The sequence below is a fragment of the Eubalaena glacialis genome, chromosome 8 (assembly GCF_028564815.1).
Source record: "Eubalaena glacialis isolate mEubGla1 chromosome 8, mEubGla1.1.hap2.+ XY, whole genome shotgun sequence".
Classification (NCBI taxonomy): Eukaryota; Metazoa; Chordata; class Mammalia; order Artiodactyla; family Balaenidae; genus Eubalaena; species Eubalaena glacialis.
This window is the reverse complement of record NC_083723.1, coordinates 95,658,701-95,677,271: the sequence shown is the minus strand read 5'-3', so window position 1 is coordinate 95,677,271 and position 18,571 is coordinate 95,658,701. Positions and strand designations below refer to the sequence as shown.

The 18,571-nt window shown below is 36.2% G+C and overlaps 1 protein-coding gene across 4 annotated transcripts in view; it reads right to left on the bottom strand.

Moving 5' to 3' along the window:
• The window catches only part of ST7 (suppression of tumorigenicity 7), a 260,059-nt gene that overhangs the window by 85,275 nt on the left and 156,213 nt on the right, over positions 1-18,571 (bottom strand). For 2 of the 4 annotated variants that reach the window (XM_061197969.1, XM_061197968.1), the window contains exons 4-9: positions 9,656-9,710; positions 8,911-9,026; positions 7,508-7,583; positions 5,317-5,385; positions 3,262-3,416; positions 956-1,053 (exon numbers count right to left, since the gene is read on the bottom strand). In XM_061197969.1, the coding sequence (XP_061053952.1) occupies positions 956-1,053; positions 3,262-3,416; positions 5,317-5,385; positions 7,508-7,583; positions 8,911-9,026; positions 9,656-9,710 (569 nt within the window). The remainder of the gene's footprint in view (positions 1-955; positions 1,054-3,261; positions 3,417-5,316; positions 5,386-7,507; positions 7,584-8,910; positions 9,027-9,655; positions 9,711-18,571) is intronic. The other 2 variants (XM_061197971.1, XM_061197970.1) reach the window with 1 other exon arrangement.

Genomic DNA, 18,571 nt, shown 5'->3' with positions numbered 1-18,571 from the left:
CTGAGGAAAGGCGCACTGGGTTTACACAGTCCTGTTCTCAAACCCAAAAGCTGAGAATTGGGCAGGATGCCACTTTTATCTTACCCCGCGTTTCTTTTATTTTTATAATGGGCAGTTACCTGTCTCCTAATTCAGGAAGACAGTAGAAGAACAAAATGTTGACAAAGGCTTTCTGAGATTGTTTTTAAAAAGAAAATGGTTTATAAATACAATTCCCACTGGTGTCCATTTCTTTATGAAAAGTATTTCTTACTATGAAAAAAAAAATGTAGAAGTAAAAGTTTCTCAACTGGTTTCCCTTAAAACCACTGTTTTTATTTAAAGTTACATAATAATAACCTCCTTTGGTTCTCTTTTGTTTTAAAACTCTCACCTATTTTCTCTCTTATTATGTTGACTACCACTAATAAAATATCCTGATTCAAGAACCTAGGAAAATGCTTGAAGTGACTATAATAAGATTAGATCATAATGTTATTAAATTTGAGAGTAGCAATTTGAGCCATAGTTTATTCAAATCTTCCTAACAACTAAACACAAAAATGTCAGTTAGCTAAAATGGCTGATCTCATTCTTGGCTTCTGGCTACAGTCCCAAAGGTTAATAATAAGGATATCTACTGAGATTTCTTTAACAGGCCAGTCACTCTATTAAAAGCTTTGCATGTATTATCTCATTTAATCTTCACAACACTCCTAAGTAGTAATCATTATTATTAGTGTATTGTTATTGCTAAAGTTACTGTTATCCCCATTTTACAGATGAGGAAACAGGGCACAAACAAGTTGAGTAACTTGTCCAAGATTACTCATCTACTAAGTTTGGAGCTAGAACAGAACCCCAGCCCTTATGGGACCACCACACCATCAGTGGTACTATCTGCCCCATTCAGTGGGTTCCTCCTTCTGTAAGTCAGGTGCATTGTCACTGTTCCCAAACATGAATTCAAACTCACATCTCTCATCATTTTCACTGCTTCTCTGGTCCTCCCGAGTCTTCTGGCACACATTGCTAGCCTTCTTTTGATGTAGACCAAGACATTGGTGTCTCGTCCTGAAGAGGGAGACATAAAACACCAAAACTTAAAAAAAAAAACCAAGAGCTTTCACCTCAGCAGCAAGAAAAAATACAGAGGCATATTTTTCATGCCCCTAAAGGAAAACCTCAGAGAGAAGAGTCTGCTCCTTTGACTTTTCCTTACGGCTAGGAGCACTGACAACTTTGCTAATAGCAGAACGCAAACAGAGTAAAGTCAAAGTACTTAGACTTCCAAAGGTCAAATCATGTGACTATTAAGTCATGCTTTTGAGTTAGGATGTTGAATATTCGATAAATAAAATCATCTGCCACAAAGTGCTGGGAAAATGAACATACCCACATTGCATGAGGTTTATAAGCAAGAATTCCACATTCTTCTAGCGTGCATGCTTTTGGTGAAGATGCAAAGAGGTGAATCTCAGGTTGCATCCTGATGAACTATTTTTTTTTCCTTCTTGACATTAAGTCTGGAGAAGCCTCATCTTGAAGTTCTGTTTTACATTATTCTTTCCCTAACACTAGTGACATCATAATCATCTCCAGGTCCCCAAAGTAGTCAATTTTAAATGGCAACATAACACATTCCAGATATGACAATAGACCATGCAACAAAATGAAAAACTACCCTAGTGTTAGAGAAAGTATTGACAAGCTAAATAGTTGTAATAATAGTCACTAAAATGGCTCTTAAAAAGTACATTAACAACTTCTCATCTTAATCTCTTATTTAATTATGTGTATTTCTGGACATGTTTCCAGACCAGTGAGAACATGTATGTACTTAATCCTCAATAAAATTACCATGTTTTAGAAAAATATGACACACCTGTTATAGATTAAGTATATGTATAATATGCAGCTATTAAAAGATGTTAAGACCAAAGTCCTAACATTTCAAGTTTTAAACAATGAGAACAAGATGTGTGCTGAAAATCGGCCAAGTACCTACAAATTACTTTAAAGATGTGATTATATTTTTTTGGATAGATTTAGGCAACAGGTTGAAGGGATTAATTTACAGAAGAAAAGAAATAAAGAAAATTTCTCAAGTTATATTACAGATTATGTAATTTTATGTATTAATACTCATTTAATTCACAAAACAGACACTTACTATATATGTCTTCAAAATTCACTGTGTTATACATAATTTTTTTAAAAAAGCAAGATATAGATGGTGATTAGAGACTTATTAACATATATACTACTAAGAATAAAAATTAAAACCTGTGTATTGAGGGGTTATGTGGACAGACTTATATACACAGGCCACAATGCAAACATCTCACTGTACCTTAGTCATAGGGACTAATACATTCAGTTTCTGCACCAAATCCAGGCTTAACACTAAAACTTAATTTTATAATCTCAAATATGAAGGAGATACACTCCTACTCTCCAAGACGCAGGAGAGAGAAATGAGAGAAATTCCATTTTAAAGAAACAACCCAAAGTTTGGTTAGACAATGAAAACACTCCCTCTCACAAGGATCACTAAATTTCTGCTTAAACAACCAACAAGTTGACAAGTTGAGGAGCTCAAGAAATTCCAGAAATGATTTTGTCTTGTTTTTATACCATTCCCCCAAAATAACACTGACTCTCAGTTTAGTGTACTAAAATGAAAGGTCTCATTTTAAAGTTATGTTAAATAAAAGAAACCATTATTTTAAATAATTTAAATATAAAAAAAATACATAATTAGGAATTCATGGCTCTTTCTCCCTAGGAGCCAACAGCAGTGCTTCCTAAATAAGAGCTAAATACTGAGACAATCACCAATAGCTGTTATATTCTTAGCTGTCCTATTGCAACCCATGCTGTAGAAGACCCATAAGACAAAACCTCTGATAGCATTAACGCTAATTTAAGTCCTGTTTCCCAACTAGGATTTAAAATTATGGGGCAGAGAAGCAACTGATAAACAGAAATATGTAAGAATTCTGAGGAGAAAAAGGGTCACCATTAAAGGTTATTACCTTTATTTCTAGAGTTAAAAATCTATGGGCCGGCATGAAAACTTGAACAGTAATGAAGCTATAAGTTAATTATGTGCTGTGCTCTTGTGGGGAAGAAAAATTAATAAAAACAAAGAAAGGCAAAAAACAATATTTATTCTAAACTAGGAGAGATGTCTTTTGAACTGGACTGAAAATTTGCTCTCTCTGATTAATCATGTTACAATTCTGATCCCCCAACACGTCAACCTGGAGGAAACCTTACTATGTTGGGCTTCATACTGGGATCCATGATGCTGTAGCTGCTGAGAACGCCGGTAACAGCCGTCTCCAGCTTTCAGGGCCTGCTTAAACAGCTTTTCTGCTTCAGCAATGGTTGTTGCTTCTTCTTCAGCCAAGAGAATATAAGCAGTTGCACACCTGTCCATTCAGATAACAGCCGCCATCAATTACAAATCCAAGGACATTGTAATAGCTGTAGGAGTGCATGCAGAAGGGCAGGAGTTATGCCAAAACATGCAGAGTGGCCAACTGGTTCATGCACCCGTGTTCGTAGTTGTTGACACAAAATAATGGTACAAAAGAAATGTCTGTGTTTTAGCTTGAGAGGTAGGATGAGTAGTGTTAGGAGCGTAGGGACTCTGCCCCTTATTAGTGTGTCACTTTGGGCAAGTTATGACTCTGCCTCCCTGATGGAGAACAACATGGGATCCACGTGTTCACAGCGTTGTTGTGAAGGTTAAGTAAGGTGATGCATGAAAAGTGCTCAGTACAGTAGTAGCCAGCATGTGGTACATGCTCAACAATGTCAACTAACGATGGCAATGATAATAGCTGTTATTAAACATCTCCTTCTGACACTCAAAGTTAGAGATACCATAAAGTTTACTTTTATTTACTAAACACAGATTCTCTTTAGTCTAAGGATTTATTCAGAATGAGAAATTCATTAAATCAAGTAAGTTATTCATTTAACAAGCAGTGCTGCAACATTTCATTACAGTTAGCACTGGTTTTCTATGTCAGAGAAGAATACTGGAAGAACCTACAGGTAGAGTTATTTCAGAAGAGCTCAAAATTAGATTCAGCCTCAGTAGCAAACAAGGGTTAAATCTCACACCTTTAACAATAATAGCTACCACCTGTTGCTTAATTTATACTAAGCACTGTACCAGGCACTTAACATATATCGTCTCATTTAATCCTTTCAACAACCTCTAACGTAGGAAGTCAGAAAGGATAAACACTCAACTAACGAACAAGGGGAACTCTTGAAAATTTAAACCTTCCAAATCATAGAACAACAACCCAAATGCCAAAGAAAGGGAATGTAATAAGGAAATGGTGAGGCCAGAGCAGACCACACAGGTCCTGATCTGCACATATCCCTTGGCTTTCTCCACTGCCTCTCTTGTGGTCACTTCCCTACTTATCAGAACCTCCATCAGACCACAAGAGAGAAAATAAACAGAAAGTGAAACCAAATGTTACTTCTACTATTCATAAACTACAACAGCCAGGTAGGAAAAGGAGGCTGAATTTATGGCTTATGTGAGATTTGGGGTTACTAGTTAATCTTAGCCTTGAGGAGGGGTCTTGTAAGTTCTTTAGCCAGTCCCTCTAATTTCAGGCAGGACTGATCAACAGGGCTTTAAACTGAATGTGGGGAGGTAGGGAGAAAAAAATGCCCAGAAAAAAAGCTGTAAAACCAATCACTGTGGAAGGCAGCAGATATGACTTGGAGAGAACAATTATGATGCTAAAACTGCCCAGTGATTCATTGGAGAAATAAATGGGTTGGGCATTGGGAAGCAACACTTCAGGCTTCAGATGCCGACACATAAATATAGGTCCAGGGTAATGAAGTGAAAATTGAGATTATAATACTGAGTGGTGGACACAGTATCAGAGGAATTAGCTATAAGATTATAGTTGGTGGGCTGGGAACTCAAGACAGGTTGGGGCTAGCTTGCTTGCTTTGTTTGTTTATATTGCAAATAGCACTCTTAGGAGGAGAGGCAGAGTAGCACTACTGGCCAAGAAAACATACATCTATGTAGAAACTCATGAGTCTGGGGTAGAAACATGCTAAGAGCTTATGAGTGAAGGAGAAAGGAAAGAGCAGTAGAAGTGCTAATGGTTGGGGAGTACAGAACAGACTGCCCAGCTCAATGGAAGATAGAGATGATGCATCCTGTCACAACACAATACACATACAGAAGCAAGAAAGTATGGTGATGGGGGTGTCAACCATCCAGATATCTGCTAGAAGAAGTCTCATTTGGTTAGAAGTAGGGCACTCAACAGGTTCTTGACTTACTTTGGTAATAATTTTATCTCCCAGATGGTAGAGGAAGCAATTAGGGGAACTTCAACTCTGGACCTAATTCTGACCAAGAAGAAAAAAATAGTTGGTGAAATGAAAATTGATAGGAACATTCAGAGAGAGTTACTATGTCATTTCGGACTTTAGGATAATCAGAGAAGGTAAGGTGGACTTCAAAAACTTCAAAGAAAAGAGGCGTGATTCAATGGCATGAGACGCAGAAGGAAAAATGGTTTAAGAGGATTAAGCAGCTTCCAAATGTCTAATCAAAACTGCAATCACAAATGATCCTCTCAGGAAGAAAAGAGGGGTGACAAGTAACCACTATGGCTGCACAGAGATCTCTCACAAGGTCATATTTCTAAAGGACATGTAAAAAAAGATGGAAAGAGGGCATGTAATGAAGGGCTACAAGAGTAATGAGCTTTTCAGAATAATGTCAGGAGAGCTACAACTCCACGTTAGCTGAAGCTTGCAAAACAAAATAAAGGCAAAACAAAAAATGCTAAAGACAACCATCTATTCCCTGTTTTCAAATTATGTTTAAGGCCCTATCACCACCCCCACTTCTCCAAAACCATGACAAATATAAATAAGCAAAAAAGACAAACAACACAACAACAACATCAAAACAAGGAAAGTTTATAGTTAGTAGCAGCAGATAATAAAGAGAAAACAAAACTCTCTAACTCCTATTTTGTTCCTGGTTTCTCCATCAGGGAGAATGATTGTCAGACTGACAAAGGGAGAAGAAATTAAACCCTAAAATGAATAAAAAGATGTAAGATAGCAAGTAACTGATCTATTGTAAATGAATTATTGTACTGGGATAGGCAAATCCCAGGAAGCCAACAGATCTTGTAGGCAGCCCACGGAATTGCTCTCTGTGTATTGTTAAGGAATCACAAAGAATGGAGAGGTTCTAGAAGATGAGATGACTAATGTAGGAAAAATGTTCAAAAAGGGGAAGAAGGCAGACTTCCCAAACTACAGAACAGTGATTTGGAAAGATATTCTAATGGATTATTAAAGGGATAGTTTCTAAGCATTTTTAAAAGAAAGTAGTGAATGCTGGAAGCTAGCTTAAATTCACTAAGAATAAATAAATCAGGTTGTGCTAGCTTAATGTACTCTAATGGATTTACTGTACATTAAAGATCCATAGCTACAACTGGCATTTTTAAGATCAAAATGCAGAAATATGGGTTGAATCACAGTGTAACTGGGTGGCTTAGTAATTGGTTGTACAATAAATACCAAAGGGTGATGATCCATGAAGACATGAACCTGCAGGGTGGTTTCTATATGTCATGTCACAGGGTTCTATCCCTGGTCCTGATACTTTTATTAGAAACATGGATGACACATAGAAGGCAGGCATATCAAATTTGTAGATGACAAGAAACTGGAAAATAAATATGTTGCATGACAGAATCAGAAACCAAATAGATCAACAGGTTACACTGGCAGGATTTCCAACTCTCAAGTAAATCTTTTCACTAAGACCTCTGAAGATTCTGTAACCTTCTTCAGAAAAATCATAAAATAGTTTAACAATGACCACTTGGCAGGGAGAGTGTCGAGGTGATTCAAGCACCAGACGGGTGTTTGAGCTAGAAGACCTTCAAGGTCTCTGCCAACCCTGAGCTTTTATGACTCTAACTTTAAGAATCTTTCTCATTTCCTGACATCTACAGACGAGACTTCCCAGCCTTCCTTGGTGACTCACAGAATGTTTAACAGCACTAAAGATAGCATTTCCTCTTATCTTTGTCTTCATCTTGAAATACTTTTAAAGTATAATTTCTTCACTTTATGTTTTTACTATGTTTTCCCTACTAGCAGAAGTTCTACCTAGAAAATGTGATGGCAGAGATGAGCATTCTACATCTGGAAAAATGTCCCTGTCACAATGTTTTAGATATGTAAAGCACTGTATTTATTTTATGTCCACACATTATTCCATGGCTAGCCCTTGAAGGATTTAATTTAGGGTCATAGCAAAGCCACTAAATTGTTCTCTAAAATGACTAAAACTACCTTCACATGGATGTCCTTTATAAAAAAATTTTTTTTAATAAATTAATACCACCCCCAGAATAATCCTCAAGTTCAAATGCATAGTTTAAGTATCCCATGAATGGCAACTGAATACATTCAGCAAGCAAGATTTCCCCCCACTTACTCATTTATCTCTAAGGCTTCATGGGCTGCAGAAATCCTAGCTTGGGGGTTTCTCTCTCTCCAGGCTTTCTGCATTACTATTTTAGAAAAAGAGAGAAAAGCATGTCAATAAATACTTTAAAAGACTCAGTACAGGGCAATAGCTAAATTAATAGCTTTCAGCTTGAATTACAAGAGAACAGTTCACTTACCAAGTGGGTTAGCCCAAAACTCCAAAGTCACACAAATACATTCTAATTTGCTATTCCATTGTCCTTCAATTGCTGATATCAAATCTTTCTTATGCTCACAAAACTAGAGATCTAATATCTTATAGACTAACCCATAGTCTATAATCATAGAGACTTAATCTTGATTAAGATTTCTTAATCAAGAAAAGAAAAGGCATTCTAACAGATATTTAATATTTCTTTTGCTCATTAATATCATTTGTTGTTAGAGAACATATATTATTTTACACATTTTGGGATGAGATTGCTACTAATCTCTTACTTCTGTTTAGACACAACACAATTTTTATTGGTCATTTTCCCAAACACTTGCTACAGGATCTGGATATTAGAACATTCTAAAACCACTGGAAGAATTACGAGTTGGATCAGAAAAAAGTGCTTTAGGCTTTTGCTTAACATGCGTACCTGTTCCCAAAGTTTGCTGCAAACCCAGTTTTTATATAGCAGAGCAGTTTGTGAATATACTGTGGGAAGCTTAATGCTTGGAATTTTCATTGTACTATGTATCCACCATGGCAAGGGTACCTTTTTAAAAAGGGTAACGATATCCTTATCTAATTTGTTTTATAAATTTGTATCTTCTAAGTTAGTTTCTTAGGTGCATGTACATATTCTTTTTTTTTAAAGGTTTTTTTTTTTTCACCTATTTACTTTAAGTTTGGTAATATAAAAAATATCAGTAGGATTATATGGAACTCAAGCTGTATGAAATGCATGCTAAACAAAGTCTTTTCTAGGGTGGAAAACAAATCTGCATTCCAATAACCAAGTCCATGCCCCCATTCAATGCTAGTGAACCTGCAAATAGGCATATAAATCACTACAATATATTCATTAATTATTTGGGTTCACTGAATTTCTAACTAGAATATCATCAAGGAGACATGACCTTTCACTCTATCTCAACCAAGGATTTAGTTAGCTTCATGGTATATTTTTTTAAAATAACATTTTAAATTATAAAGAGGGGACCCATTTCTATATTAATACTTCATTGTGATAAAGCCTTTATTTAAGTATCAACAATCTGGGTTTTACTGGTCAATCTCCAATTTAATATTTTATTCATCAGGGTTTTTGTAGAGCAGATATTCCACAAGTAGTAACCTTGATCTTTAAAACAAACCAAAAAGCCCTCCCACTCAGTAACTATCTAAAGGATTTTCCATACTTGCATCTGCAGGACGCAGATGGTCCGAGTCACAAGTAAAGAATGTCTGGTGGTCCTGGGCAGAGAGATTCATGTCATAGTAAGTCAGAGGCTCTCGTCCAGTCACCCAAGTGTACCTGTAAAGGAGAAATAAGATGGTCAGACACTTTTGAGGGAGGAAAGCAAGACCTACAAAATATTAAGCTGCATAGGTGTTGAACCATAACACACTAACTGAGTACTATTGCCAATAAATAAAAAAATAATCATCCTAGTCTCCCTTTAGGAAGTATATCAGCAGAAAAAAAGTAAAAAAATATTCTGCTATATTTTTGTCTTAAAATTTTAGTAGCACTAGCTAATGAAAACCTTCCCTAATTAGTATTATGAATAGAGATTTCCCCAAAGCTATGAAAATTCTTATCTGCCTAATTACTCTGCAAAATAAAATTCTAACATTACTTCTGTGGCATCTTTATAACCATGTTCCAGGTAAGCTTCAAAATATTTTGACTACATAATATATAGTGAAAAGAATAACTGTGATAGAAAATCTCTAAAAACCACACATTTTTGTATGTTATCCTAATTCCAATGCTAAAATATTTATAAAATGGAAAAATCAAAACATTTGAGGATAGCATCAAAAAATGGAAGCACTCTACAGACTGTTAAATGACCCCTAAATGAACCTGCAAAAACATTTAGTGCTGTCTTTGCTCTCTGAACTAGACCCATTTGTTTCCCAAGCTGTCAAAATGCTTACCGATTATATTCAGCACCCCTAAATAAATTTAGTGGATTTCGCCATACTTTGCATTCTGCAACAAAGAGAAATGCAAAAATGTTACACATAAGTTCAGAGACACTACAAGCTAATTAATTCAGCAAAACACCCTTCCTGGCCATTTGATAAGATAATTTTATTCTCTATCCTCTACATGGGAAGCAATGTGGAAAAACTCTGGGTAGTTAATCAGGAAATGTAGCTCAGGCACCAGGACTTTGGAAAGTTTCGTCTAATCTCTCCAGACCCAAGTTTCCTCATTTGTTAAATCAAGGCACATGCCAAGAGCAGCTAGTTCATAACCCCTATAGTCACTTCAAGAGGTCCAAATAGATTGTATAAATTTATTTCTAAATTATAGGTAGAAGGTATAGGTAGAGGTAAAACTACTTTCTGTTACTCTAAAATATATCTTACAATAACTACCTATATAACAAGGTAAATTTAACCTCCAGAGTACAATATGCAAAGAACCTTAGACTCTTAATTAGGGCCTATGCTAATATTGATTTTGTGATAATTCACCAGGTTGCTTTTACATTGCTGTAAAGGAGTGGTAAGAAAATAATTACTAAAGTTACCATTATGGTAGAGAGAAATGCTATGAAAATAAATTGTTTTCAAGTACTTTAACATTGTTTACTTATGCAGACACAGGTAATTAATCATCATACTAATATCATAATGTTAGCATGTACTAATAGATTATACATCTTGTTATACAAGGACCACAGACAGAACCATAGGACTTTAATTTAGAAAAGTCAACCATTAGCTTTTAAGACTGTGTTATAGTAAATGCGTGACTAATAATCTACAGTTCTTTTAAAACAGTCTATGATTAAGAGCTTCTAATGATTCAGAATGCTACATTTCTTTGGATGAAAAATTCTTTATTAGAAAATAAGATCAGTTAACAGTATTTAAAAATCTATGTGCGCTGTCAGCCAAAAAACACACCCAAAGACATAGATACACAAAAGTGAGCAATTATTACAGAAATTGAAAGAACATTAAAGGCCATGGATGATTCATTAAGATTCTACCCTCAATCCTGTTACATTCAACATCCATCTGTTCACCCACCCATCCATCCATCCATCCATCCATCCGTCCAGTATGCATTAACTGAGCACCCAGTGGGTGAAACAAACAAGTAAACCATCAATTACAATACAGCGTGAAAATGGAGGAAAACATAAAGCACTATGGGAACACTGTGTAATCTCAATAAATTTTTGTTAAAATAGTGAAGGAAAGGTGTACACATAACAGGAAATCATGTTTTTATTTAAAAAAAATAAATTTATCTTTAAATTAGGGCAGGATCCCACCTGAAATTTACTTAATGTTTGGAAACAATGTTCCTAAATTTTTTGTCACTTAGCTTAACTTGCCATTTAGGAAATGATGTTTGCTCAGTTAGTTCAGCATTTTTGAATTTTGCTCTTGAGAAACTGAGATTCGAAGGCTGTCATTTCATATGACACTAATTAGAAAATTATGCTTCCCTTTTTTCCAGACATAAAGCTCCTTAGTGGGATCACTAAAGTACTCCAGATCATGGCTTGAAACAACTGGTGAGCCAAACAACCATGATCTCAGTCCTCACGGCTTTTATAGCTCTTAGGTCCTCACCACTCTCAACCCCTCCTAAGAGGATGTCTTTCAAGATTCCAAGTGCTCTTCTTAAAGCTTCATGAATATTGCTAGGTTTGTATTTAACACGTAATAAACATGCACACAAATTTGTGTGCAATCATGGTCATTTTAGCATTATTTACAATAAAATAGGACATTTGGGGAGAAGCCTCTTCCCCACCAAATTTCATCTGAAATATCAGTAAAAAGGTTATGGCAAATACTTTGTCTCCAACAAATATATTGCCTGGAAGGATAAGTGCCATTCAAATATCAATTGACAAATTATAAAGAAAATTGTCTTCAATTAAAATTTTAACTCTATTATACATTAGATGCAAATGAAATTATTTCTAAATAAAAATAACTCCAAATAGAAATGGTGTGTATACCTAAAGTATTACTGAGCAGTATGTAAAAATGCCATCTTTTTTTAGGAACTGCCATGATATAGCCAGCAGGGGGTGCTGCAAACATTTTGAAATATTGTTTTTATGACTTCTACTAGAGAACTGAACTTTTAAAAAAAAACATTGTTAATATCAGTGTCATACATGTGGTCTGTATTCAGTTTCTTCAGCTATTCCTGAAACTTAGAAATGAGTACCTAAGTAAATATAACAGATGTAAAATGTTCTGAATGAGAAAAAACATGTGATGAAGAAATATATAAGAAATGTCTTCATGAGCTATATCTTTCAAGTTGAGGGTGCAGAGCAGGTACAATTTTCTTTTAAGAAATAAGCAATCTAGAGGTCGAATAAGAACACATGTAAAAAATTTCACTTCAAATTAGGTCATAGCTACATTAATTTCCTCTTTGCTGCTTTGTTTCATAATTTTATCTTTACTACGAAAACTCTCTTGGTCTGGAATCACTCTAGGGAACATACCCCATAAATATCAGACTACCAGATGGTTTCATGATATGGACAAAGGCTGTAAATGCCAAAAGTATCATAATATGAAGATTTAAGTCAATAAATTAAACTCAGGTCTCCAGAGGGTAAAAGTTTTTCTACATGAGGTCCAGTTTCTTATCTTACTTGTATCTTTGAGAAATAAATTTCTTATTTAAGTCTGAATTAAAATTTTACCTCCAAAAGGTATTTTCCATTATCCATCAATATCAACAATTTTAGTGCTCTTCAGAAGCACTAAACGTTGACTGGGACTCATCAAGGGCTTGCTAACATCATTAATAGTTCAGTTAAAAATATGCCCTTGATACAATTAACATGTTCTCTCTGATTCCATCTGTAGTAGCCCACAGAGGAGTCTCTACCCATAACTGCTGATAGGAATGTTCAGACCTCACCATGCACACAAGAATGCAATTCAAGAGAAAGAGAAGCAGTAAACATTGGAATAGCGCTTGTTTAGTTCCCAAAGGAACTAAATGGAGAACAGATTCCATTCACCCATAGGATGACAATAAATTTCTGTGTGGGAGATAAAGAACATAAAAAATAATACTTACCACCATCAAGGACTTATAAAATCATGCTCCAATCTTTTTTTCAGTCTTCCCTCTCACCATTCCCTACCAAAACTTTCCATCTCAGTGATACTTATTTCTTGCCTTTTCATACTCAGTTAATTCCTCCAGAATGCCCACCTCATAGGACTGAGTGGTTTAAACATGTATAGAGTGGCTATTATGCATTAGTCCTTGCATGAGGTCCTGGGTTACAAAAAAAAGATGCAGTTTATGACCTAGGGGAGCTTATACTGGGTTGGTTAAAAAGTTCATTCAGGTTTTTCCATAACATCTTACGAAACGAACGAACTTTTTGGCCAACCCAACACACTGGTAGAAAAAGGAAAAGGGCAGTGAACCACTGTATGGCATCCAGATGAAGAAGCTCCCTAGAAGGAATAAATGTACTGAGAGAACAAAAGACTTTCCCCTTGTCAAAGTCCTCAAGGAAAAAGAGAACTTAATTCTCAGAAAAACCAAAATGCTCTAAAGTCACAGGGCTTTTAATCACATGGAAGAAAATATTTTTCTACATCCAACTTATTTAACTCTGAAAACCTTTTTTCCCTAAAATTAAAAATATATACATAGAGAGAATCCCCACTCCTAGGACCTTCAGATATACAAATAACTAATTTATAGCCTAGGAAGATGTATCTTTTTTTATACCAAAAAGTTACCACCTCTTCCCAGGATCTGAAATGTAATAATGACAGTAATACTATTACAAATAGCAACAACAGCAACTTGTGTCATAGTTATGAGCTTGATTTTCATTGAGCCTTTCTATAAAAAGGCTTAAAGCTCTAGTCATCTAAATTCCTAACATAAGTTAGTGAGGGTCACAGAGTAGGCCCTTTTTATAGAAGTAAAGAGTAAAAGCATAGAAAAGCTACATAATTTCCCCAAGGTAAAAGTAAATGAGATTAAAGTCTGCTATCCAGATTGCCTAACAATTACCCAGAATATACAACAGACCTGTTACCCTGCAACATCATATTTTAAAAATCCTGTGACCTCATCAATTAAATCTTCTACTAGAGGAACAGTTTTGAAAATTCCTCTGGGGAAACGTTAGGCACTTTGAAATAATACTTTTAAACATTTTAGTTCCAAAGTACAACAGAGAAGGGCCCTAACTAATGTTTTCTCGGATATATTATGACAATCAAGATTAACCCCAAGCCAGTCAATTTCTGACATGTGATTCTGCATTTATTTATTAGCTTTGCTATCTCAGAAATGAATACCCAATTCTCTACATCATACAGGTCAATCTTAAGCAATCATTAAGAGTAACAAAATATCCATTTTATTTTTTTAAGTCTTTATTGAATTTGTTACAGTATTACTTCTGTTTTATGTTTTGGTTTTTTGGCCACGAGGCATGTGGGTTCTTAGCTCCCCGACCAGGGATCGAACCTGCACCCCCTGTATTAGAAGGCTAAGTCTTAACTGCTGGACAGCCAGGGAAGTCCCCCATTTTCTTAAATAACTAAGCTTTAACTGTTTTCATAACTTTTTGAAATAATTATTTTGAAAAGATTACTAGAAGTAAAGGCACAAAGTAATATGTAGGTAGCTTTCAATTCAACAAATATATTACTCTCTCAAATTCCTTTCTGGAATGAGAAAAGGTATAAATAATTATGAGTTTTAAGACCATTTTTATTGATCTGCTTTATTCAAGACAGTGTACAAATTTCTTCAAGAATATTGCTAAAATGGCTAAATCTCTGTGTCTCTCATACATTTCTCATTGGTCATTTCTGACCGAAGTCAATCAACTCTACCAAATAACGTGAAAACTGTGAAATAACTTTATTAAATAAATGTTCACCAGGGGCCAAAAGTGTTTTTGAGGCATTTTCACCATTCAACTGGAGAGCTAATCTATCCTAGAACACAAATTTTAGTGGCAAAAGATTTTAAAAGACGTAATAAGCATTGGCTAAGAGAATCATTTTCAACACATAAGTAGATTATGGCAAGTATAAACTGAGTTTCCCCTGACTGAGTCTATTAGAGAGCAACTCTAAAGTTCCTGGACATAAAGCAACTTGCAATTTGCTGACAGATATATTTGAAATGCAAGCTCTGAAAGGCCTGGTCTTAGGATATATCTTTACAACCTACCTGAGTTCCTTCAATCTCCACTGCTTTTCTTTAATTTATTACCTGTATTTAATTAGTGCTTGAACTGCCTCTAGTAATGTAATGAACCGTAATTTAGAATCCCAGGAGAAATTCTTATTAGAAGTTTTACATAATAATGTATATGAGCTCAGGAGACACGCTGAGGAGGCAAAGCAAGAGTGTCAGAGGACGCTGGCCCACCGGGGACCTGATACTGGGGTTGGGAGACCGGGGTTCGGACCGGAGGTAGCACCCCTGCCTTCCAACACCACCGACAGGCGGGGAAGAGAGGCGAGGGACCCTGGGCAGAACGAGAAGGGTGGCCCAGTTCGCCATGAATGTCCATCCGTTGTCTGGCACGGCTTGGGCCCGGCCCCGGCGAGCCAGACGTCACCACATCCATCGATCGACATCAAAGATAGAGAGATTTTTGTCACCTACAGTGGAACTGAAGATAAGAAAGATGATCAAAGGAAGAAGAGGACTTCAGGAAAAGCCAGTAAAGAGTGCTGAGAGAAGAAGACTGAGGCACAGAGGTGGAATCCTTCACCTGCAATCACACAGCTGCTGTGTGGCTGACAGGGTCTTGGCGCTCCGGCTGGTGTCAGGCCTGAGCCTCTGAGGTGGGAGAGACGAGTTCAGGACATTGGTCCACCAGAGACCTCCCAGCCCCATGTAATATCAAATGGCAAAAGCTCTCCCAGAGATCTCCATCTCAACGCTAAGACCCAGCTCCACTCAATGACCAGCAAGCTACAGTGCTAGACACGCTATGCCAAACAACTAGCAAGACAGGAACAAAACCCCACCCATTAGCTGAGAGCTGCCTAAAATCATAAGTACACAGACACCCCAAAACACACCACCAGACGTGGTCCTGCCCACCAGAAAGACAAGATCCGGCCTCATCCACCAGAATACAGGCACCAGTCCCCTCCACCAGGAAGCCTACACAACCCACTGAACCAAACTTACCCACTGGGGGCAGACACCAAAAACAACGGGAACTACGAACCTGAAGCCTGCGAAAAGGAGACCCCAAACTCAGTAAGTTAAGCAAAATGAGAAGACAGAGAAATATGCAGCAGATGAAGGAGCAAGATAAAAAACCCACCAGACCAAACAAATGAAAGAGGAAATACGCAGTCTACCGGAAAAAGAAGTCAGAGTAATGATAATAAAGATGATCCAAAATCTTGGAAATAGAATGGAGAAAATACAAGAAATGTTTAACAAGGACCTAGAAGAACTAAAGAGCAAACAAACAATGATGAACAACACAATAAATGAAATTAAAAATTCTCTAGAAGTAATCAGTAGCAGAATAACTGAGGCAGAAGAATGGATAAGTGACCTGGAAGATAAAATAGTGGAAATAACTACCATAGAGCAGATTAAAGCAAAAAGAATGAAAAGAATTGAGGACAGTCTCAGAGACCTCTGGGACAATATTAAATGCAGCGACATTTGAATTATAGGGGTCCCAGAAGAAGAAGAGAAAAAGCAAGGGACTGAGAAAATATTTGAAGAGATTATAGTTGAAAACTTCCCTAATATGGGAAAGTAAACAGTCAATCAAGTCCAGGAAATGCAGCGTCCCATACAGGATAAATCCAAGCAGAAACATGCCAAGACACATATTAATCAAACTATCAAAAATTAAATACAAAGAAAAAATATTAAAAGCAGCAAGGGAAAAGCAACAAATAACATACAAGGGAATAGCCATAAGGTTGACAGCTGATCTTTCAGCAGAAACTCTGCAAGCCAGAAGGGAGTGGCAGGACATATTTAAAGTGTTGAAAGGGAAAAACCTACAACCAAGATTACTCTACCCAGCAAGGATCTCATTCAGATTTGACAGAGAAATTAAAACCTTTACAAACAATCAAAAGCTAAGAAAATTCATCACCACCAAACCAGCTTTACAACAAATGCTAAAGGAACTTCTCTAGGCAGGAAACACAGAGAAGGAAAAGACCTACAATAACAAACCCAAAACAATTAAGAAAATGGTAATAGGAACATACGTAACAACAACTACCTTAATGTAAATGGATTAAATGCTCCAACCAAAAGACAGAGACTGGCTGAACGGATACAAAAACAAGACACTTATATATGCTGTCTACAGGAGACCCACTTCAGACCTAGGGACACATACAGACTGAAAGTGAGAGGATGGAAAAAGATATTCCATGCAAATGGAAATCAAACGAAAGCTGGAGTAGCAATTCTCATATCAGACAAAATAGACTTTAAAATAAAGACTATTACAAGAGACAAAGAAGGACACTACATAATGATCAAGGGATCAATCCAAGAAGAAGATATAGCAATTGTAAATATTTATGCAGCCAACAAGAGCACCTCAATACATAAGGTAAATGCTAACAGCCATAAAAGGGGAAATCGACAGTAACACAATCATAGTATGGGACTTTAACACCCCACTTTCACCAATGGACCGATCAGCCAAAATGAAAACAATAAGGAAACACAAGCTTTAAATGATACATTAAACAAGATAGACTTAATTGATATTTCTAGGACATTCCATCCAAAAACAACAGAATACACATTCTTCTCAAGTGCTCATGGAACATTCTCCAGGATAGACCATATCCTGGGTCACAAATCAAGCCTTGGTAAATTTAAGAAAGTTGAAATCGTATCAAGTGTCTTTTCCGACCACAACGCTATGAGACTAGATATCAATCACAGGAAAAAAATCCGTAAAAAATCCAAACACATGGAGGCTAAACAATACACTACTAAGTAACCAAGAGATCACTGAAGAAATCAAAGAGGAAATCAAAAAACACCTAGAGACAAATGACAGTGAAAACATGACAACCCAAAACCTATGGGATGCATCAAAAGCAGTTCTAAGAGGGAAGTTTATATCAATACAATCCTATCTCAAGAAACACGAAACATCTCATATAAACAACCTAACCTTACACTTAAAGCAATTAGAGAAAGAAGAACAAAAAACCCCCCAAAGTTAGCAGAAGGAAAGAAATCACAAAGATCAGATCAGAAATAAATGAAAAAGAAATGAAGGAAACAATAGCAAAGATCAATAAAACTAAAAGTTGGTTCTTTGAGAAGATAAACAAAATTGATAAACCATTTGCCAGACTCATCAAGAAAAAAAGGGAGAAGACTCAAATCAATAGAATTAGAAATGAAAAAGGAGAAGTAACAATTGATACTGCAGAAATACAAAGGATCATGAGAGATTACTACAAGCAACTCTATGCCAATAAAATGGACAACCTGGAAAAAATGGACAAATTCTTAGAAAAGCACAACCTTCCGAGACTGAACCAGGAAGAAATAGAAAATATGAACAGACCAATCAAAAGCACTGAAATTGAAACTGTGATTTAAAATCTTCCAACAAACAAAAGCCCAGGACCAGATGGCTTCACAGGTAATTCTGTCAAACATTTAGAGAAGAGCCAACGCCTATCCTTCTGAAACTCTTCCAAAATATAGCAGAGGGAGGAACACTCCCAAACTCATTCTACGAGGCCACCATCACCCAGATACCAAAACCAGACGAAGATGTCACAAAAAAAGAAAACTACAGGCCAATATCACTGATGAACATAGATGCAAATATCCTCAAC